The sequence below is a fragment of the Ixodes scapularis genome, unplaced genomic scaffold (assembly GCF_016920785.2).
Source record: "Ixodes scapularis isolate PalLabHiFi unplaced genomic scaffold, ASM1692078v2 PGA_scaffold5__190_contigs__length_132052651, whole genome shotgun sequence".
NCBI lineage: Eukaryota > Metazoa > Arthropoda > Arachnida > Ixodida > Ixodidae > Ixodes > Ixodes scapularis.
Genome location: NW_024609880.1, coordinates 31659403 through 31683451, shown reverse-complemented (window position 1 = coordinate 31683451; position 24049 = coordinate 31659403). Strand labels below are relative to the sequence as shown.

General features: G+C 47.7%; 1 protein-coding gene across 2 annotated transcripts in view; it reads left to right on the top strand.

Moving 5' to 3' along the window:
* Nucleotides 1-23782, top strand: part of LOC8042692 (beta-glucuronidase) — an 80572-nt gene extending 56790 nt beyond the window's left edge. The window contains exons 6-9 of one of the 2 annotated variants that reach the window (XM_029984713.4): nucleotides 4154-4294; nucleotides 6323-6495; nucleotides 19897-20125; nucleotides 23294-23782. In XM_029984713.4, coding sequence (XP_029840573.2) covers nucleotides 4154-4294; nucleotides 6323-6495; nucleotides 19897-20125; nucleotides 23294-23686 — 936 coding nt within the window. In that variant the 3' untranslated portion in view covers nucleotides 23687-23782. Of the gene's footprint in view, nucleotides 1-4153; nucleotides 4295-6322; nucleotides 6496-19896; nucleotides 20126-23224 lie in introns of both variants that reach the window. The other variant, XM_029984714.4, reaches the window with a different exon arrangement.
* Nucleotides 23783-24049: the final 267 nt, after the last annotated feature.

Genomic DNA, 24049 nt, shown 5'->3' with positions numbered 1-24049 from the left:
ACTGTTTAAACGCTTGCAGTATCCACGAGTGGTACCAGGAAAGCGACGTCAACAGAGAGGAAGCTCGCGATTCAGCATAATGCACTGCTACGGGCCCGTGTATCTGCAAAGTTCGGGATGGTGGCAGTATAAAAAAAAAAAAAAAAAGACGCATCAGCGCCCCACATCAGTGTTCACGAATAACACCGGTCACAAACTCCCAAGCCCCACCGCTCTTCTCGACACCGACACGACATACGACAACAAACTGCACCAAAACGCCCCAAAAGTGAAGGCGTCTGCTCCCGTACTGCAACTGCTGCAACTAGCGGAAGTGAAGTATTGGGCGGATGTCCGGATGTCCTTCTCAAAAATATATAAAAAATGCTTTGCGCAAGGATCATTTTCATTTATTATTGTATACGTAATGACAAAATCCCAATAATTTGTTTTCCTATCTGATTCAAGCTAGTCGGACTGCTCATAACACTGGTCAAGCAAGAAAATAACAAAAATTTTAACTTTTTCATGACCGGTTTAAGATTTATTGTTAACATATCGTTATTTATTGCAGCGGACTAACATTATAGATTTTGCCTCCATACTTTTTAAATGCAAACAGTTCTAAAACACGGCTGTCCATTGCGCCGTGTTTTGTGTATTCTTCTATAAATCTGTAATGGTCAGCGACCAAAGAGCTCACCCGCACATGTCAAGCTTATATCCGCCGCGGGGAGAAATGGATATCGAGTAGAAAGTGTCGGGTGTAGTGTCGGTTGTTGTGTTTGTGTATATGTCGGTGCTGTGTAGTACGTGGTACTTGTGTTCCTTGCGTTGTATGTAGGGTTGCTGTGTAGTCGTGATCGTTCACAGTGTTAACAGACTCGTCTTTTTTGAAAAAAACAGGCTGCTAGAAATCTCGATAGGTGGCGCAAGTTACCGCCCGATTCTAAATAGTTTGCTCAAGTTATTTATCTATGTAAATTCGGCATTCGTTTTTTTTTTTTTTTTTTTTTTTTTTTTTTTTTAGCGGTTTGTTGAAGCTACCGACGCCGCCGACCGCCGACAACGCACGTACGTACCTTTGCAAGTAGCTAGGTCCGCCGCTTGGAGACTTTACTGTGTATAAAAGACATCGAACGAGGACTAACGCGCCCTGTGTGCTTTCATTTCAGCTGAAAGGCGCGCGGCTCGCTGGGCTTGTCTCTCGCCTGTTCTCGGCCGCTGGCGGCCATGTTTCATAAGGAACACGCTCGAAACGGTTTTGCGGAAGGCAGACACGGTGTAGCGTGTTAAGTTTACACAGCACCTCATGTGTAGACGAAAAACACAGATGGGCTCGTGTAAAACGAACACGTTTCGACGTGTCCGCTATGGGACAACGGTTTACACGTCTGGGCATGTTATTTTTGCTAACAGTGTAGAGGATTTTGTTGTCCTGTTCTCCCCTCTTGTCCGTGTCTAAAGCGCTACTGTATGTTCTCAAAGTTTCAGCTCTGAGTAGCCTAACAAGCAGCAACGATTAAGACAGTGGTACTCAAACGGGTGTCCGGAAAGGCATTCTAGGGATCCGCGAAGCACTGCTTTATCAGTCAAGTCCGGCAATAAAAGTTGTATTTTTTTAGATTGAGAAGGAACGTTCCAATTTTCGGGTGAGTTTTCTCGTGTGTATGTCAATGAGAAGAGCCTTTTTTACACTGGCCCTTAGTTACACCCGCTTAATAAATCATCATAATAATTAACCTACACATTTGTCTTTCCCTCACCACAAACGAGGTCTTCATATCCGCCGATGCACAAGGGGTTCGTGAAACATCAATGGTTGAGAACCACTGGATTCAGAAGAGGCGTTTTTAGGAAGTCGTATCACGAATGAGGGTTAACTGTCTTTTCATTTTCACTCCAGGAACAGGATTCAAGCTTACGAGGCGCCAAACCAACCTTCAAGAAAATCCTGATTCAACCATCTGGGTTTCAGGGCTTCTATACTCGTGAGCGACTGTAAATTACACGATGGGCATAAAGTCGAGCTGGTTCAATCTGGCGATTTGAAAGCTTGGTGTTTGTGTTTATCCCGTCTGTTCCCACGCTCTCTTATAAACTCGTTCCTTCAATTATATACTTATATCTCTCAAGTTTTGATTGAGTCCCATGGCGAACAAAATCTTATATTTTAGGTCACGTTTTGGTTGTGGGTTACGTTACTCTCTTTTACACGCTGTGTTAGTGCGCGTACACAGATGCCGAGGAAAGTTAACAGGCGCTGGTTTTTGCCCGTACATCGATCATAATGGGACGCTAGGACGTCACTTCACGTCAGCATGAAATGGTCACGTCTCGCAGGCGCTAGCGGAAGCGCTTTTTTTAGTTCTCGCGTCACGTGGACGTAACAGTACCCTCTGGCCGAGAAAAACAGTCCTATAGGCATATAGCTCTCGAGTTTTGAGCAGCACCTCTGGCGAGCAAAATATAATATTTTCATGGCACATTTTGATTGCGCATCATTAAGCTATTTTACGTTGCTCATAGGCGCTATGAAAGAAAACAAAAAATGAACTATAAAGAACGCCTTTTTGGCATTTCGATAAAACGCTAAAACCACAAACTGCACCTTTTTTTTTTTTTTTTGCTGTGTTAGCACACATAAACAGGACCTGACAGACGCTTGTGTTCGAACGTGGATCGTGCATTATCGGGAGCTATGCGCTGAGAAACTGAAAGAGAGGAGGGGACCAGAATGCGCGGAGGTGTCAGAACGCTGAGCTCTGGTTGGAATGATTAGTGGGTAGACCTAAAGTTAGCTGCCTTTGTCTGCACTGCATTCATCGAACACGTTAGAACGCGGAATGCCGGCGTCCGGGATTTGGCTCTCGCATTCAAACGCGCTCTACGAGTTCAGTGGAGACAAAGGCAGTTAGCTTTAGGTCTAACCACTAATCACTCCAAGCAGAGCTCGGCGTTCTGACACCTCCGCGCGCTTTCATCTCGTTTTCTCCTTCTGTTTCTAGGCGGATTTCATTGTCAGTATGGTCGCATCTTGCAAACGCTACAGTCAGCATTACTATAGGTGCCTGGAACGCGTCTCGGATTGGTGCGTTTATGGTCCTATTCCGAATGGTGCGTTCGAGGTCCCGAAGTGGCAACAAATGACATCACAAAAGCCGGAATGTCGTGCTGTCGGATGTCGCGATCCTGGAGGTTGATCGTAGAAGTTCCGGCAAAGAGCACGAGCAGTCGTGAGTGTCGCTCTCGTCAAGGGTCCTCAAAGTCCCGGCTGCTTCCGTGGACTATCTAGCTGGAGAGTGACCTGAAGCAGAACAGGCGTCTCCCGGATACATTACAGTTGTTTAGGACACCGCCAAGATCGCGACCGGCGACAGCTCGACACTTCTGCGATGCCATCAGGCGGAAATGGGCCACTTTTATAGCGTGAGCTACACTGGCCGAGGTTGAGCAGTTTCGCGTGGCTGTCAAAGAGCCGTGCTGCGCAAGCACGAGGAGCAGTGACGTCACACGGTGCACAGCTGGCGCGTTGGAGCCGCTGCCGCCGCGCGCCTCGCCGGTCTGCGCATGCGCGAGGAGCAGTGACGTCACACGGCGCACAGCTGGCGTGCCGGAGCCGCCGCCACCGCCGCGCGCTCCGCCGCTACCGCGCGCGCCTGGCCGGTCTGCGCATTCCAGGGCAGTGACGTCATAGCCGCGGCAGACGCACTGGCGCCGCCGCGTGCCCAGCTGTGCGCCTCCGTTGCGCAGTAGCCAAGTCTGACGCCGCACAGGAGCCGCTTGATAGCGCCTCTCCTTTTGTGCGCATAAGCTCACGCGGTGTATATCCTGGCATAGCCAAACTAACCCACCGCAATTTTTTTTTTTTTTTTTTTGACACGGTAACCGCATTAGTGGGAGACGCGTTCCGGGCGCCATAGGATTACACGGACGAGTCTTGAGGACGCGATCGCGCCCCCTGGCCGAGAAACACAGGCATATTGCTGAAGCTGTTGAAATATAATCCAAGCAATTATTCTCGATCATGGAGGTAGGAATAAGAGAAGCCGACGTACCGACTCAAGCCAGCCAGATGAGAAAATCCCACGTGAAGCCGGAAGTAGAGCTCGCGGTCGGTGGGGACTACCGACCAAGGCTGTCCAAATGGTCATTAACTTCCCCGTTCTCGCAGGTGGAAGCCACGCTCGACGGCGTCACTGACGTCTACTACCAGAAGTTCGGACTGCGTACTGTGCGGGCCACGGAGACGCAGCTGCTGCTCAACGAGCGTCCTCTCTACTTGACGGGCTTCGGCATGCACGAGGACGCCGACGTGAGTTAATGCCACCTAGACGATAAGACCTGCGCTTGCTGTCATTGTTAGTGGATTCCCAACCCACACCGAGCGGAAAACACGCTCAAACTCAACGAGGGTATGCCGTGTGGCAGCAGATGCGTGCGTCTGGCGCCACCGCATGAGTCGCATTCGTTGGGAGACGCTACAAGACACACTGGCTGCGGCGGTGTGGGCAAAAGCAAGGAGGCTCTGTGTCGATCCAGTAGTGACGACGTTTGGAGGAAGAGGCCGAAGGCCTTGTGTCTATGCGGAGCGCAAGTTCGTGGGCCTCCTTTGCAGAAGTTCTGCTGACGTCAGAACGCTGAGCTTTGATTGGCCTTGTTGAACGATTGTGGGAAGCCCTCAACGCAAGCTGCCTTGAGCTCTACCCACTATCTGTCAATTAGATCCAAAGAAAGCTCAGCGTTCGGACGTTCCCACGTGCCGCTCGTGTCCTATTCTTTCTCAGTTTCTCGGCTCATTGTTTTAGGCTTTAGCAGCTGTTTAGAAAACTCAAGCTGACCCGAACTTTGATACTGGGTGAAGTATTGTGATCGAAGCCCGAACTATGTGGATGTTTTTACGCAGTGCACCACTCTTCTGCGTACGCGTGAGTCGAGCTCCATCTTAGGTAAAGGAAAGGTGGCGTCGATGCAAAAACTAGTAAGAAAATCTCGCGTATGCTCGCTGATGCTATGTCGTAGTATAAACAGCTCTGTAGGTGTCCGAAATGACGTCCTTTAGGATAGCTCGACACTTCTGTGATGTTACGATCATGGAGCAAATGACACGTGCCGAAATTGGCAGTGAAGTCGACACGAACGGCCACCAATCTGCAAAAAATTACCCAAATTACCCCTCCCGCCCCCCCTCCCCTCCTCTTTTAATTGAGAAAATAAACAGTTAAAGGCTAAATTTGGTATAGGCAGGGACCGAAGGGGATCGAATGCAACGAACAAGGTAATACCTTATTCACAGTCTGTGAGAACACGGAAGTAAGCAAGTGTCATGGGGTACTATAACAACACTTTGCCGGCCCGGTACGCAACTGCAACTGCCGCGATGCAGACACAGTGCAGATGCGCTGTAGTTGCGCACCGGGACGTGAGAGTGTCCTGACACTACCCGCAGACTCTACGTGCTCCCGTGTACCCATAACCGCGATAAATGTTACACCCGCTGTACATCTTCGCATCTTTCGCGCACTGGACAAGTTCGGTTTGGGTGCAGGACCTATATCCGAATTCGATGCAAGTGGTCTCACAGCCCGATTTTATTTAATTTTCTCTGTGCCCGAACGCATCACGGGGGAGAGCGCGTGCAAAGGAAGCCACACGGAGAAAGGAACGGGCTACACAAGGTCACATAGATCGTCTTGCTTAATTATCATTGTCGAAATAATCATTTTATGATTGTTGCTAGGGGCCGGTAGGTAATTGCAATAAATCGAGATTTGTAGAGAAAAATAAATATTGAAAATAAAACAAGTAGGTAAATTCGTACTTTTATGCTGGTGATCAGACGGCGCTGACATGCGGGATGATAAAATGTAATAGCACATTGTTGCTGAGTTACCGTTAGGAACAGTATTACAAAACAAACACGAAGAAGATATTGTTGATTATAAGTATAAGGGGTGAGCAACTATGGTGAGCAAGCGCTTGAAGTGAAATTTAAGGGATGATTTGAACGCATCAAACAGAAAGTATATCAACGGTCTGTACGTACAACTAATTTTTAACTGACTCTTGTTCACGAACTCGTTTCCTCAGTTGGTGATAGACAATTTGCTCGCCGTTGTATTTGATATGCAAACCCGAGGCGGCCCGAGCAGTCCCGTGCACTGAAACCTGCCTCCTATCGGCGGCGTCACGTACGTGTGGAACGCTAAGCGAGATCGGTCTATTGGAATTTAAGTTTATAATTTCGTGAAATAATCAAACTAACCTACATATGCTTCAAGAAAAAAGAAAATGAGTGATGCAGGATTCCCAGACTTACTCGACCATCGTGAACTGTACGCAGATTCGGGGTAGAGGCCTGGACTTGGCGCTCGTTGTGAAGGACTTCAACCTGATTCGGTGGATCGGGGCCAACTCGTTCCGCACGTCCCACTACCCGTACTCCGAAGAGCTCATGGACCAGGCCGACGCTCAGGGCATCGCAGTCATCGACGAGAGTCCCGCTGTTGCTCAAGGGTACGCTGAAGTACACGGTGGCGCCTCTCGGCTTTCTGTGCCGTCTGTCAACTCGCAGCAGCTGTAACACAAATGCGGCAGGCGAAAAAGAAGAAAACAGAAAAAAAAGCTGGTGATTTCCCGCGTTGGCGTTAGATTGGAGACTGTCGCAGGTTTCTAAAATTGTATGGCAAATTGCTAGGCAATTTTGTTGGATCACGTGAAACTTCTTGCGTCACAAACGTTTAGCATCACATTGCCTCAACACCAATTCAATTTCCCCGCTAAATGTAGAGGAGAAAATGATGTCTCCTAATTTTATGTCACGTGACCTATATGCAGATCCAGTTTCCCCACTAAATTTAGCGGGGAAGCTGAATTTGCGTTGAGGTCACGTGACGCCAATTTTTCCGCTAAATCCAGCGGAGAAACTGAATTTGTGTATAGGTCACGTGACACGTAATTGTGACGTAATTTTTCCCGCTAAATGAAGTGCCGAAACTGAATCGGTGTCGAGGCCACGTGACGTCAATCTCCCCGCTAAATCTAGCGGGGAAACTGATCTTTGTGTAGAGGTCACGTGACGTAAAGCCATGTGACGTCATTTTACAGGGGAAACTTAATTTTTGTTCAGGCCACGTGATGTAAACCTTCCCGTTGAATTTAACAGTGAAATAGTGGCGTCATAGGCCGCGGCTTCACAAAATCCGAAGCAACTATACTTCATTTCAGCTTAGGTCCGAGTGCGGCCGATGTTATGGGCCGGAGGGCCAATCAAACAGCGAAAGAGGCAAACGTCATGGCGTGCTCTCTGCAGTTGATAGGACTAACCGGTATTCGCCGTCTCTCTGTGCGCGCTCCTCCGCTGGCTAGTCCAATCAAGCGCAGCGAGCACACCATGACGTTGCCCTTTTTACGCTGTTTGATTGGCCCTTCTGCTCCTAACATCGTCCGCGCTCGGCTCAGGGGGAAATGCAAAGATGGTACCATGTTCCTTGACTTGTGCGCTCTTACTCAATATCCCACGGTGCAAAGATTCACATTTCAGCGACTAACTGAGAATCGTAAAACATTTCGGAGGGACTCATCTCTACGTTTGACTCCGTGGTCTCTCTCCTGGAAAAAAGACGTTCGCAGATATACGCTCTTTATACACAAACGCGCGGCCGTGACGTCACGACGTCGCGATGGCGATGCTATTAATTGGCAAGACGCATGCGCGGATGCTCTACTTCGCACGAATCTGGTTCCTGCGCACGCTCGTGTTTGCTTGTTCGCAAATACGCGTTGGCCTATAGCGAGAACTGCGACTGAGGCGGCTGCACGCTTTTGAAGATTAAAAATATTGTTTCTGGGAGCTCAGGGAGAAACTTAATGGAGCCATTCACCTCGAATGCAAGCTAAAAAGTTATCTTCGGTTTGCGTGTTAGTGAGATCGATCTGGCAATGCTCTTGAACTTGACCAAGGCTGATGCTCGGCGAACCGTACTTCGAACTCTCTTCTTGGGTCGCGTGCCAAGCTCACCGGAGATTCTCCCCATATAAACCCATTAGCGTGAAAAAATGTGTTGAAACTGACAATCCTACAACCCGCGATTCCGAACGAAATTTATGCTGGATACGATTACACATAGTTCTCAACTAACCATATTACTTGCGCCATTAGTCCCGGAAAGTGTGGGTGTGAGTGACTTTTGCGTATGTGTGTGTGTGTGTGTGGGGGGGGGGGGGGGAGCGTTGCTCTTCTGACCGCGTGCCGAGGGCCATATAATGTTCCCTCGCGGGTCGCTGGTTGTTGACCCCTGATATAGCGCATTGTTTTATGTGTTGCAATCTAGCATAATAATTCAGGGGTGTGTAGAGACCCAAACAACATGTTCTCCTTGTTGGGTCTTTATAGTTTGTGGAAATACCGGAATATCGATGGACACGCGGAGAAACCGCGTGCAACTCGGTCGCTTCTTGCAGAACATGTATCCCGAGTGAGCAGTGCATGTGTTTCACACTTATGTCAACCCTACTGGTGCTCCTTAGTTGATGCATGCCTAGGTGTCCTACATTTTAAAAAGTATAAACCCTGTATTTGTGCGTGCTCATGCGTCCGCCCGTGCGCGTGTGCGTGCGTGCGTGCGTATGTCTGTGTGCGTGCGTGTGTGTGTGTACGGGTGCGCCTGCGTTTGCGCTTGCTTGTGTGCACTTGCGTGAAGTTTCCTAGAATCGCCAAGTTAGACTCTGCGGTCAGATCTACGCCCATACAAATACTTCACCCGCATGTATAAGCTGTCAAATATAGTCTCTGCGTGACTACTTGTAAATGTGCTTTCACAGAGGATGTTTGTGGACTGTATACGCGCAGAAAAATTAATACGTCATTTTTGCAAAAATTCTTGTGTCGGAATAATATCTGAAACCTTTTTCCGCTCGCATAGAGGTAGGGCATTGGATTACGGAATGAAGGGACAGGGCATTTCTCGTAAAGGTACCAGGCCGTCTAATTATGTTTTCGTGCCATTTCGTGGCGTTAGGGGCTTAGAATAGACCTTTAAATGGTAAAACACATTCTGTATTTAAAGAAAAGTGAAAAATAAAGCGAAATACGACGCTGCGTAAATAGGGGAACGTTCGAGAAACGACGCATGTGGCCCAAGCCAAGCTGTGGGAGCAGAGTGATGGAGACAGTTATATCTGCGTCTGCGTGTAGCCCTAGCCAGAAAGGCAGGCGTAGCCACCTGCAGTTTTAACTGAGCGTCGCATTTATTTATCCCCGTCGGGGGTAAAAAGTTTTAATACATATTTTCGGTACTTACGTTAACGATAGCCGATAACGATTCGATGCATACGCAAAAGCATCGGCGGAGTATCAGATCTTGTTATCGGAAGTATAGCAACGATCTACTAAAACTCATTTTTTACAAAAAAAAAAAAACATCGTTCAGCCTTTCCACTTTTGTGAAAAGGGAGACCAGCGGAGCAGTACTCGATATAGTGTGTGCTTCGTCGTCGTCTGTTTTTTACGCTGTTTCCTACAATGAATTCCCACCAATGCGCCCAACTATCCATTCTTCTATTATAGCTGAAAAGGTTGCCGCCATCTACGAGCGACGGCGGAAACCATACTGGTTGTGTGCTCGCCACCGTCGCTTATAGATGGCGGTAGCTCTTCAGATAGGTTTGTGTCGACATACACGGACACGATCCTCGGGAAACCTAGCCCTTAACAGCTCCGCTGTAAAAGAAACGTTCACGGCGACGCCGCAACACTTGAAACTAACAAAGGCGCAACTCGCATAGTCCGCTAAGCGCAACGCGCCTTCGTACGTCGCGATGTATGGCTTCCCCTCGCGATCACCTGGCTTGAGGCGGTGCACCCTTTGGAGTCTGCGCGAAGTTGGACGACACTTATGGAACAAGCGGCAAAAAGAATGCGAACGAGGACAGTCGGGAAAATGTACGAAGTAAAGTGACTCGAGTATCAGTGGCTCGAATAGCTTTGGGGCGATTTATAAATACGATCACTTTGTGTCGTCTTGGCAATTAATCTTAGCTCGACATGCGGAACATGGTAGGCTGCCTTCTTACTCCCACCCTCCCCACCCCCCCTCAACCTCAGCAAAAGACATCACCTTTGCGAGAGAGTTTAGAGATGCTGTTGAAAATACGAAAACATTACATTTCATAATCTTCACAACCAGGATTGGCTGGATTTCGGCCAGCATAAAAAAAAATATTTGGGAATACATTTTCAGGTTACATGCACACTTGGCTGTAATTATTATTGTTTTTTTTTTTTTTGAAAGTTAGTAAGTTGTTGTTTATTCCACCACGTCGTAAATTCGCGGCCTGCAGTGACTGGAACTTACCAAAAGTTTTCAGTGTTCGTGCTTTAAGAATAAATCTAAGAACGGAGAAAATTATGTGTACTTTCAATAAAAAAATGTGGAGTATCCTACGCATCACATGAGGACAATCACGGCGTCTAATGTAAAACATTCTGCAGGTTTTATTGGTTTTTTTTTTTTTTCGCTTCAACGAAACTTTTTTTTGTCTTAAGTGGCATCCTGCAGGAGAAAACGACCTTAAAAACTTTTAAATGAGCAAGATACACATATCATTCTCGCTGTTTGTAAATACGGCTAACAGTAACGTGGACGATGTCACAGCCGCTGAGACAACATCTGAGTACCACTCTCTAAAATATGGATCCTTCTACCTATCAAATAATTGCGTATCTAAGACGAGCTTGTGCGCACTAATTATGTTTAGACCCCGCAGTCGCTGAAGCAGAACAAATATTCTGGTCTTGGGGCAATCAAACCCAAACCAACTATGATGAAAGCCCTCTTTCTACATCTGACGAGTTGCTTCAGCGCGCTACAATAGGCATCGCGGTACAGGGCTACAGTTGTGAAGGAAACTTAAACCACCCAATGTTGAAGAGGAAAATACTGTAATTGCTTTATATCGGATCAATATTATCGATTCGAAAATTTCTAGAAATGTATTACAACATAAAAAACTGAGCTTGAAAGAAATGTGGCTAAAAACGGTTGCGTAAAATGTACGTTCCATGTAACAGAGGTTAAATATAAAGATACAGCATGAGGAACCTGTGGCTTGTATCTTTCCTCAATCGGGCCCCATAAAAAGAAGCAGTCGTGCTGTACCAGGATCATCCTATCCTATTTTATATCAACGCATATAAAATACATTTTTAGGACGAGGTATTTTGGAGCACGGTTGTGATTTTAAAAGGAAATTGGAATAGCAAAGCCATGCACGACATTGCTATTAAATACACATTTATGTATGTGTCACTAACTGTTATAGAAATAATATGTCAAATTACTGGCACCTTGTCTAGCACCCTAATTGGGGGGGGGGGGGGGGGGGACGAAGATCCCCCCCCCCCCCCATTTTATTAGATTATTTTGATTAAGATCAGAGGATTTCAGAACTGTTTCTAAAACTAGTTATTTTCTAAGCTTAAAACTAAACTTTTCTATAAATTTCGCGTCTACAACCGCGAAGCTCACTAGTTTTCGTTACGAGAGTATTGCATGAGTACTACGGCAGCTAACTTATAATTAGGGTTCGGAGTTTTCGGTTTAAACCGATAAAAACCGATAAAAGTACGCCGAATTCAATTTCGGAAATTCGGTTTAAACCGAAAAAGGTCAGTTTCTAGGTTCGGCATTTTCGACTTAAATCGATAAAAACCGATAAAAGTACGTCGAATCCATTTTCTGAAATCAGTTTTAACCGGAAACGGTCACTTTAACCTTCCAGTCGTACCGCAGATCCGTGGCGAAAAAGTGGAACGACAGTGTCTATCGAAACGTGTCCGAATGTATGGGATACACGGATGGCCTCACGACGTTTTGGTTCATTGTGCGCGTCATCGATCGGAACGTGAAGTCCGAAATGCCCCATGACTTCGCCATGTACGGGCGTGTTTTCAAACTCGTTGTAAGGAAGACTGACTTGATGCAAGCTCTGCATGTTGTGTTGTGCTTCAAAACGTCGCACCGTGTCTCTTTTGGTGCTCACAAGTGGTTGATTGGCCGATTTTGACTCAGGCAGCGCTTCATCTCCTCAGCCTGCCAGTGTCCAGTGTTAGCGTTGCGATGGCATTCTCAAAGCTCAGTGTCATAAGGAAAGTCAGAGTGCGGATCTACGAAGAGAACTTGGGAAAGTACATGCGTGTGTACTGTAATAAGATCACGTAATCCTGATATACAGAAGGTGAAGTTCCATGTTTTTGGGCATAGGCTTCATATCTGACTTGTTTTTACTTCTGTTTTTTTTTTATTGGTTCATTACAGTTGCACACATTCTCCAAATAAAGTGTCCATTTCTTTTTCAATATATCTGTGCCGTTATTATTTGAGTGATCAAAAATATCAGAGCTACAAGGATCATCTGACCAGGTGTCCATTGGTGTTTATTTTATATACACCGAAAAAAGCCTATAAATTTTGGTGGACATAAATATACGCCGAAAAAAACCGAAAATTGAATTTTAAAATAAACACCGAAAAAAGTACGCCGAATTTTAAAAAAATAGAAACCGAAAACGCGGAACTCTACTTATAATATGCAATTTTTTTTTTTTTTTTTTTTAGATATGTATAAAATATTTGCCAGTTTGGCTTCTGGTCAGAACAAAATAGAGACAGAATCGACTGGCCCACAAGAGAGAGAGAGAGAGAGAGAGAGTGTCTGTGTGTGTTTTTCTGTAATAAGAAGCTGATTATTGCCAAATATTAAGCAAAAATTGCACGCCGTAAATGCACATGACTGTAGAAAGCCACTATTTCTTATTTTTTGTTTCAAGTATTGTTTTAAATGTGAATGTCTACTTTTAAAACACCTAAAAATATAAGATTCAACAGATATACTCTATCCAGTGCTGAGCCTTTACGGCTACTCCATTTGACATCAACTAAGGAGTTTTTAGTTTAGTCTAATAAAAACGATCTGCTAGACAGTTGCAATATTCAAACGTCTTCTCACCTATATAAATTTTTTTGTGATGGCCATGATTTGTGTCAACATGCCTTTTAAAATAATCCCACTTATACGGCGAAAATCCGGTGTGATGATTCCATTCGTTAACAGAGACGCATACTGAAAAGAGGTGTCTCGGTTATATTTCTACCAATGTACACGGTTCGGTCAGAAAAAAAAATAAACCATTTTTTTCGGCCCGAAATAAATAAATCATGCACTACAAAAGCCTGAACCTTCCTCAGCCAGCATATGACTCTAGCGGCGGGGATAGGATGCGAAACTTTGAGGACATGACATTACCTGGATCAAAAACTAAAAAGGATAGACACAATTTATTTGTGAGCCGATGCCCACGTCTTACTTCGTCAAAACAAAAACAAAAAGCAAAACAAAATATTGTGGGCGCCTGCGGCATTTACTTAATAAAAACAAACTTGTCAGCAAAAAAGACAATGTTGTTTCCTTTCTTGTTGACATGTTTGTTTCACTAAAATAAATGCCACAGACACGGACTTTTCTTTCTTCTTGTTTTGACTCATAAAGAAATTACACCTTTACATTTTATCTTTTGATTTAGGCAACGCCGAGGTCTAAAACTTCCACATCTAGACCTTAACGCTATCGTCATATTGTGACTGAGTTTCAACTTTCAGACATACGTAGTTTATGTAGGGGGGCTGAACAACCGGGTTTCATTTTCTCGGTTGACCCCAGTATAGAAATCTCCCACACTTTGCTATTTCCACGTTACGTACTCGTTTCCCGCCGACACAATGAAGAAAAAATCGGAGTTGCACCACCTTTAAGGTTTCGACGTTATGGTGCTTGAAACTGTAGCCACTATACTGTATGGCACAAATAAGCCTTTAGCTCCAAGGTTTGAGCAGCGCCCCATGCGAGCAAAATATGACATGATTACGCCGCCTTTATACTCCGTTTCACGATAACTTAGCGAACTGTGGAGGCTAGGGCCCCGCGACCCAATGAAAGCGTTGGAGCGAGGCACGCGACCCAACGTCACGGGAGCATTTGTGTCAGCACGCCAAATGCAAGGCGCGAGGCCCGGAGGGACCGGCTATCGTCTGCTAGCCAAGAGTCGTCTCCACTGAAACGAACCAACTTCGGATGAACTCCTTCTGCAGCAACATTTCTGTCCGCTAGAATAGTGAGCACTTCGGGCACAGCTCATGAGACAACCAAATGCTCAATTTAACCGCGAATATGTGACTGATCAGGGCACAGTGCGATGTTGTTGTTTTTTTTTTCTAGCAGAAACGGCCGATTACACGGCTGCGTTCGCCGGCGATCGCACCGCTTGTTTTGCTGCTCCAAGAACACCAGAGGGAAGAAAAACGTCCTTACACAGACGGGTCCACCTCCAACGCGTCTGAGAGAAGCCGGAGCGGGAATGACAAAAGCAGTAGGCATCCCACGGAACCAACCAGCCTCCCCTGCAAAGCAGCTAGTGGGACTCACCCAACCCTCCCGCATACCTCTCTGGCAGCCGACCCCAACCAGCCTCGGCTCCCGGTCTCCCCAAATGATCGCGGCCGTCCCCCTCCCAGTTCGCCTGAGGCGCACGCTGCTGCTCCTCCTCCTCTCTTCTCTACTATGTCGAGAGGGCATGCGACACCAGCGCGGTGCACGTGCGGTCACTCGGGGAATTCCGCGGAGGTGCTGAATGACTTCCACCAAAAGTGTGTAGCGACGGAAATGATCCTTCATCACACCTTCACTCCACTGGTTAAAGAACTGCTCTCAAGTCTGCTCGAGGCTAATCCACAAATGAAGGGAACATCCGACGAAAACCGAACCCCACAGGAAAATACTAGTACTGCCCGACAACTATCAGACACTCAATCATCACAGCCACATTTCCGAGAGACAGAGGAGTTCCCGCTCCTGCCTTCTCGGCGGGAGACGTCTACAACCGCCGATACCGAAGACTTGGTGTCGCCCGTGCGGAGAAATATCAACCGCGATCGACCTCTGCATACACCACAATCGCCGTCCCCAACACAACTGAATGAAACGCTTCGTGCGGCTATCCAGGCGGAAATCAAGGCAGCCCTGACGGCCCTCGTCTCAAGAATCGTGGCTGAGCTCAAATCCATGATCATCACCACCATCTCAGGGCTCCACGCCCCCACACTGGATACACAACGATGAACCACACGAACGGCATCGCAATATTTCCGGAGGCCTCGACACAAGGTAGACCCATAGCCATGCTTCTCCCCCAACGCCCGCCACGAGATACCACCAATGTCGAGAGCCCAACCCTGCGCAGCTCCGAGTTCCCCCCACTTGAGACGCCTCGCGCGAGATCAAGATCGAGGGGCCGATCCAGGTCACGGAGCAGAACTCCCCGTCGACTAGCCAAACCCAGCAGGTCGAGGTCAAGATCAAAGGCCAGGCACAGCATCGGGTGGAGCGAGGTGGTAGCCGGTCACCTCAAGACCAAGCCAACCTCACGCACTGCAAACAAGACTTCCACCAAGCTCTCAGAGTTGGAGACTATGGTGGAGAACCTTCAAGACTCAGTAGCACGACTTCTGCTACAAACTGCAGAGTCCGAAAGACGAAGGAAGGAAGCCGAAGTTCGGTATAGCGCAGTACAGCAGCAACTCGACTTGCCGAGAAATGAAGCAGGACCAACTCCCAAGAGGAGGGCTGTCCGCCGCAACATGACACCACTCACTTCTAACCCCTCGGGCACAACCACCAAGGATGAAGGAGTGGCCATGCAACAGGACACGACCAACCAAGACATAGACACACGCATAGACCAGCTGGAAGGCGAGATGCGCGAAGAACAGCGCTACTTGAAGACCATCCTTGACAGACTCCCACAACCCAACAATGGCCAAGACAAGTAAAGGTTGCATTGTGTGGCAGTGGAATTGTCGAAGCTTGGCTCCGAAGAGGGGACACCTTCACCAGTGCCTACAATCCCTACCACCAGAACGCAGAGTAGACGTTTTGGCCATACAAGAAACGTGGAAGGCCATCACCATTCCGGGATACCAAGCCTTTAATCACACCAACTCATCAGGGGTCGTACGAGTCACCACGCTAGTGCGACGCAGCCTACCAGCACAACTTCATTCAACCGGCATCGAAAACATCGAGCACACCTTCATCGAAATCTTGGCGGGCAAGAAGAAGAGCCATCGCAGCACGTTCATCCTCAATGTATACAGTCCTCCGAAGGCACGACACTCGTTTCACCGGCTCCTGCGCGCCGCCACAGACATGGCCAAGGGAAAAGCTCTGCTCATCGTTGGTGACTTTAACGCACCACACATGTCATGGGGCTATCCGCAAGACAGCGCTAAGGGTCGGCAGCTTTGGCAGGACATTGCCACCCTGGGACTGGACCTACTTACAGACCCGACGCAGCCAACTCGGAAAGCCACGCGCGGATGCAAAGACACATCACCAGGCCTCACACTCGGTCACTGCTTGGACGCAGAATGGCACAACACCCTGGAAACTCTGGGCAGTGACCACTATATCCTCAACATCCTCCTGAGACGCGGCCCTACGAAGCCCATGGGAAGGCCTCTGCGAGTAGTCGAGTGGGACACTTTCAGGCAGGAGCTTGACGAAGTGGACCGAGACGGAGGGATCAAGGACCTGGATCAGTGGACCGCAGGCATCAGAGAAGTTGAAGCCTCAGCCACAAGAAACATTCCCGAGGAAGCAAATCTGACCGCGGCGGACAGTCGGCTCCTGCACCTATGGGAAATGAAGGCAAACCTTGAGGCACGCTTAAGGCGAAAGAAAGGAAATCGTCGGCAACGCAAGCGAATCGCAGCATTGTACAAGACCATCGAGAGTCACGCTACCTATCTCACAACTAAGCAATGGGAAGACACCTGCAACGAGTTCGAAGGAGCTACCAACACTCCAAAGACGTGGAACATCCTTCGACATCTCCTCGACCCCGGACAAAGCCGAACCACAGTCCGAAATCAGATGGAGTGTATCCTGAACTCATTCAAGGGAGATGGAAACGAGCTTGTCCAAGAAGTACAAAACAAGTATATCGGACGAGCTCCGCCAACACCTGCGATGGAATACACGGGCCAGCCAAACACTACGCTAGACGAAGAGTTCCGACCCTTCGAAGTCATGGCTGCAATCCGAGAGCTCAAGACCCGCTCCGCTCCAGGACCTGATGAAGTCTCCAACAAGCTACTGCGGCACTTGGATGACAGAGAGATTGACCGGCTGACATCATACTTCAACGTCTGCTGGCAAAAAGGAGAAATCCCAGAATCCTGGAAGACTGCGAAGATGGTGTTTATACCCAAGCCTGGGAAAAAACTTCAACTGGAAGCCCTGCGCCCCATTTCGCTCACGTCCTGTCTCGGGAAGGTCTTGGAGCATGTCGTACTCAATCGCCTTAACAGGTACGCAGAGGCCAACAAAGTCTTCGCGGACACGATGGTCGGGTTTAGACCCAAGCTCTCGACGCAGGACGTGATGCTCCGACTGTATCATCAGATTGTGGCACGGGAATACGCACCCAAAAGGGACACCAGAGCCATACTCGGGCTGGACATCTCCAAAGCATTCGACAATGTCAGCCACGCAGCCATCCTCCGTGGGCTAAACTCCATTGATGTGGGCGAGCGCATCTTCAAATACATACAGAACTTCCTATCAAGTAGGCAGGTGCAGGTCTCGATCGGCAGTTTCCAATCTGACCTGCAAACTCTGGGCGGAGTCGGAACACCGTAAAGCGCGGTGCTCTCTCCGTTTCTCTTCAGTATCGCCATGAAAGATTTACCGACGAAACTACAAGGTATCCCCAACCTTCACCACAGCATATACGCAGACGATGTCACTCTGTGGATGGTAGGAGGAAGCGATGGCGCCATCCAAGACCCGCTGCAAGAAGCTATACGTGTCGTGGAAGCCTACGCTAAGGAGCGCGGACTAGCCCGCTCTCAGGAAAAGTCGGAGTTGCTACTCATGGCCGGCACCACGGTAAAAACTCCCTCAGGCATCATACTGCAGGTCGGAGGCAAAGACGTCCCTCGGGTCCGGCGACTTCGGATACTCGGTCTGTGGTTGCAGGAGGACGGCAAGAACACATACAGCATCGGAGTCCTCCGTAACCACGCACAGCAAGTAGGAAGACTCATAGCAAGAATCGCCGGAAAACGGTACGGGATGAAAGAGCGGAATGTCATTCGCCTCATTCGCCTTCGTGATTAGCCGGATTGCCTACATTGCACCCTTCCTGGACTTGACACTCATGGAGAGGGATGCCATCGATCGCATCATCCGCTGCGTATACAAGAAAGCGCTCCACCTAACACCTTCAACAGAGACCAAGCGACTCGAGAAGCTTGGGCTTCACAACACCCTCTCGGAAATCATTGAGGCACAGAGGATAGCCCACTACGAAAGGCTATCTCTGACCACAGCGGGAAGAACCATCCTCACATCTTTGGGCATCAACTACCACCCAACAGGGCACAATACGCGAGGCTGGCTTCCAAACGAGCTACGCGAGCAACTAAAGATTTCGCCTCTGCCTCGTCACATGCATCCAGTGCACGATGCAGGCAGACGCACGGCCAGAGTTAAGGCTCTGGAGAACACTCTACAACAAGGCTACGACGACTCCGAGGTGACCTATGTCGACGCAGCCTCAGCTGACAGGGGTCGAATGACCGTTGCAGTTACGAATCGCTCCGGCCAAATCCTCACGGCAAGCAGCATGTACACCAGCAACAGTGCAGAGGCAGAGGAGGCAGCCATCGCCTTGGCCCTCACCCTCAGCACCACGAAAGTCATCGTCAGTGACTCCCAGATCCCCATCCGCCACTACATGCGTGGTCACATCTCTGACAAAGCCCTCAAGATCGCCACTGGTCATCGTCTGATTGACCACCCAGTTCGCATGCTGTGGTCTCCAGCCCATGCGTCACTCCCAGGCAACGAGAGTGTTCACAGTGCAGCCTGCGCTCTTACCAACCGGGCTAGCACACCAAGTGAGCACTCGACCTTCGCCACGTGGAACCACGACAACCTCTACACCTTTAAGGGGGCGCTGGACCACTACCGAGTAGAACGCCGAGCCTACCCAGAGGCTCACAGCACTCTCAACAAGGCAGAATCCACCATCCTCCGTCAAGTCCAGACGGAGACGTTCCTCAACCCGGCGCAGTTGCACTCGTGGTACCCAGATACCTACGACCCGTTTTGCAGGAACTGTGGCGAGATCGCCACACTCCACCATATACTCTGGGGGTGTCCGGAGCTGCTTCTTCATTCGAAGAATAAGGAGTTCATCAAGCAAGCCAGGCAACCAGGCGCCTAAGAATCCTTCCTGCGTGATCCTGACCCCACGACTCAGAAAATTCTAGTCCAGCTGGCCTCGGACGCCGCCGGGAACATCGCGTCTCGTCTGTCGACCGAGGGGATCGCTTTGTCAAGAGTCTCTCCCTAAGAGAGACTCGGTTGACGCGGGGATCTAACAGTCTTGGACCCAATAAAGTCTACCTCACCTCACCCTACCACCGGCGACGGCGCTTCAAGGCGAAAAAAATCGAGTGGATACGGATGTGGTGTCACTTTTCTGGTTTATATATAATTGCAACTCGTAAATTTGTGATTATTTATTTCCTATTCTTCATACCTTCTCGTTATAGATGAATAGAATTCGCTCTACAGGTGCATAGAGTTTTAGAAGCAGTAGAAGGTGTGAAGCAAAACTCCCAAGATACAATCTGAGCCATCAATGTACCCATTCAAAGCTGGGCTGTACGCAGTCTTTCCGGACCACTACAGAAATACTTTTGGAAGTCAAGTCCGCGGTGCCTCAACGTGTTCTCGCGAGAAATAAATATATGCTAACGATCTTATAGTCGAGTGCGTACAACCTCCTCGCAGTTCCTTCGACTCGGCTCTGCTGTCCGCGCACAAGGAGCGCATGACGGAGCTGGTGCAGAGGGACAAGAATCGACCGTCGGTGATCATGTGGTCCGTGGTCAACGAGCCGCAGTCCGCCCAGCCACAGGCCGACCGCTACTTCGGCGAGCTGGTGGCCCATGTCAAGACGCTGGACCCCACCAGGCCAGTGACCGCGGCACTCAGCGGCCACTACAACAAAGATTTGGCTGTAAGAACTGCCACTTGAGGCAATGCATCGCGTTTCACAGTGAGGCTAAGCATGTTCAAGCCTGTGCAGGCCCAATACGCCTCTTCCTCATCAAGAACTGCGCTCTGATTTCGCGTTACAGTGATTTGTAAACGTCTTTTATTCTTTTTTCACCTTGTTAGACTCCCTAATAAAATTATATAACGAGTTGTAGGTTACAATATTTGGCAGAATTAGATTTTTATAAATTTGTTTGACAATCTTCGTGATTCGGTAGGATGAGCAGTGCTGTCTACGTCATGCGTTATAATAAGGTAAATGCATAATAAGCAGCACAACTACAAGATTAGTCGGTTGCTTAATATGTATCCTAACGCTGAATTGATAGACTTCATGGTTTAAACATAAATCGCAACCTGTCTGCGTGAAGGACTCGAACGAATAATTAAGATGAATTTTAGAAGTACACAATTTTTGAAGTGACCGTATACAAGCTTTCCTAAAGGAAGTGTCGAATGTTTTGTCCAGACCGAACAATTGCGTTGAGCAAAGGTCCGTCCAGCGTGGTTCAGGCACAGTAACTAGAGTTTTCGTCACTGTTTCTTCCACTCCCGAAGTGTAATCGTACCAGACCTAATACATACTCACCAGGCCTGCATTCCAGTAAATTATGAAAACGGATAAAGAGATGACTAACAGTCATCTAAAAATGTCTGCATAAAATGACGGTTGAGGGTTCAGACAGTGAATAACGCGAATGATAGGCAAATTGTATCAAAATCATAGCCTAATCAGCCTACGGAACTCATATATTTTGCAACTCTCAATGAACGACTTAATAATAAAACTATTAGAACATGCAAGCCACCTTCCAACTGAAACATTTCCCTAAATCGGAATATTCATAGCGTTAAAAATTGGGGCTCCCAAGAAGAAAAAAATCAAAAAGGCAGTTTTACAATAAAATAATAAAAAAATATAATAATTTTTTTACATCCAACTAATGTTTTCAAGTGTGCGCCTTTTCAACTCTTCCAGAAAAAAACCTCAGTTGCGCTTCAGACAGACCAGCTATTAGTGTGCCCACCGATTTGCATGAACTTTCGATGAAGGTTCGCGCTGCTTTTTATTATGTTTTTAAAGCATATTTTTTAATAGATCGATCAGATGTGGCTTAAAAAAGAGCGTCTGCAGGTTCGATATCCCCATAGATAGTAACAACCGTGTCTTTTTTTTTTTCTAATTATGCCCATTATTATAGACGTAATTTAACCAGAGCTCCTGAATTATCTCTATGGGTGGCTACCGTTACACTTGCACAAAACTCTGGTACATGCAATATATCACTATTTAAGAGCCGTTTTCAAACAGCTCCAATGGAGTGCAGTAAAAGATTGCCAATAGGTAAGGTCGTAAAACGCCAACATTCGCACCAATAAAAAATATTACCTATATCCCCGAAGTGAGAATCGTGAATAAACACTTGCATCACTGTTCATTCAAGGGACTGTATATAAGGTTGCGAAGCTTGCGGTTCACGAAGATTAAAACATACAGCGCACAAAGATGGGAAAGAAGAAAGAAGACACACAATCGCTGAACTTACGACTAAAGTTTATTCTTCAAGGCGCAACCTTATATTCCACGTTACATTAATCGTCGAATATAAGGTTGCGCCTTGACAATTAAACTTCAGTTGTAAGCTTAGCGGTTCTGTGTTCTCTTTTTGTGGACATTTTAATCATCATGCCTTACCAAATTGCCCAAGCTTTCATTTTAGACGTCCGCATTCGTGGTGGCAACCGTGTCTTCTTTAACCTTGTCTACGATCATGGACGGAATGCAATATCATTCAACTGGAAGCCACTGAACTCTGCTGCTGAACTCTGATACGACCTACCCATCTTGACCGAAGGCTGGCTGAGGGACTCTCCCCGAACCCGTGAATCGCTGTCCGTCCACGCAGGTATAAGCTAGTAGCAGGAACTCGTGTACCGAAATCGCCAGGGGCAACAGGTTTTTCACTCAACATTCGGCCGCCATAACAGGGGTAGAAAAAACCTTACAATTGTTAAGTTTTTCTTTTTTTTTTAATGTGTGTGTTTGAGTGGGTGCGCGACGGCTTTTGGTTCACTATCAATTAATACTGCGAGACCTACGCTCTACAAATGCCTCAGTGTCTTATCTTTGAGTGGCAGATGCGCACCAGCACAAGCAAAATGTCACGAGGGAAGCTCCTTTTTTTTTCAATTTTCTCGAGACGAGGGACGCCCCCGACGGCCTCCGAGCTTCGGTGATCGCAGCTAAGCAGACGGTTCTTGCCTACATCGGTGTACTGCCGACATATTGCGCAACGTGAAAAACAAAATACAGTGGCGGCTGCGGCACCTGCGGCGCCTCGACCGCCAATCTCCGTACAACGACAGGTGCCAACCTGGCCATTACGGCACGCAGAAATTCAAGGTGACACGGAGCTCTTTAAAGAAATCTTTAATATCAGAGAAAGCAAGTCGAAGCACTAGAAAATTGTACATGACAGACGCTGGCGTCGCGTTGAAGGAAGCGTAATAAAACTTTCGGTAGATCGCCTGCTGCACAACCGAGAGCCGACTCTGCCTGCCTGTGGGGAAGCTTGGCAAATATATTTGGCGCCTAGGGAGGTAGGTGCCCATTGCCGACGCCCTGCCGTTCGCTTCTAGTTCAACGCATTTAAGAACTTGTAGATTCTATGTCGTTCTCAGGTATATGAGCCAGACGGTTCGAGTAGGTAGTCGTGGAGATGCGCCTACGATGCCTTCGGCAGATTTGTAATTTTTTTTGAGGAACAAGGGCTTATTCTTTTCATCCAAGAAATCAGGAAGGCGTGTCGATTTGATGTAAATAAAATTCTGGGCGCACCGTAGTTTTTTCTCTGCGTTGAGACCTCTGAAATACGCTCAACTCATTGGGGGTCCTGAAAAACAAGCGAAAAAAATAGTCAACCGGTAGCAACATACACTTTAGAAAGTTCCGCCACGTTTGTTTGCCATTTCAAAAAAAATTAAATAATTACAAAATAGTCATGAAATCACTTTGCAGCGTTTATTTTCGAGTATACATTCGTAATGCGCTTCCTCTCAGGGCCAGTACATGGACGTCATCATGCACAACAAGTACGCGGCATGGTACACCAATCCTGGCTCGCTGCAGGTCATCGAGCGACAGACTATCAGCGAATACGAAGCCATGCATGGCCACTACCGTAAGCCCATCATGATCAGCGAGTACGGGGCTGACGCCGTGACCGGACTGCACGCCGATCCAGCCTTTGTCTTCACCGAAGACTTCCAGGCACAGCTGCTGTTTCATCACCACAAGGCGTTCGACCAGCTGCGCAGCAAGGGATACTTCGTGGGAGAGCACGTCTGGAACTTCGCGGATTTCATGACCGACCAGGATCCTCGCCGTGCCTTCGGAAACCGCAAGGGAATCTTTACCAGGAACCGACAGCCCAAGGCCGCTGCAAAGGTGCTTCGCTGCCGGTACCACAAGCTTTCCGGGAGAACAATCGGGGACTTCGACGCTTACTGTCCTCCGAGCTGAAATAAAACGAAAATCTCTAAAACATCATATCCAAAAACAAAGAAACAAAAAAATTATGACTTTGGCTTTCGTTGCATTAAAAAAAATTAAATTCGCAGCTCTGAATTTATACAACTTACGGTTGCCGTATTGTACAAAGGGTGTGAATATTGAGACAGACGTATAGGACACAAAAATCATCACTTCATTCATGATTCTCCGCCTGGCGATATTATTAATGACAAAGTTGGATTAACCTATGACTTCAGAAAAAATCAACTATAGAGACAGGTTCGAGACTTCGTTGCGCAGCTGCTGGGAGTATATCTGACAGTAGGAGAACTTGAGAATTAAGCACAGTCAAGCATACGTCGTACAAATCAT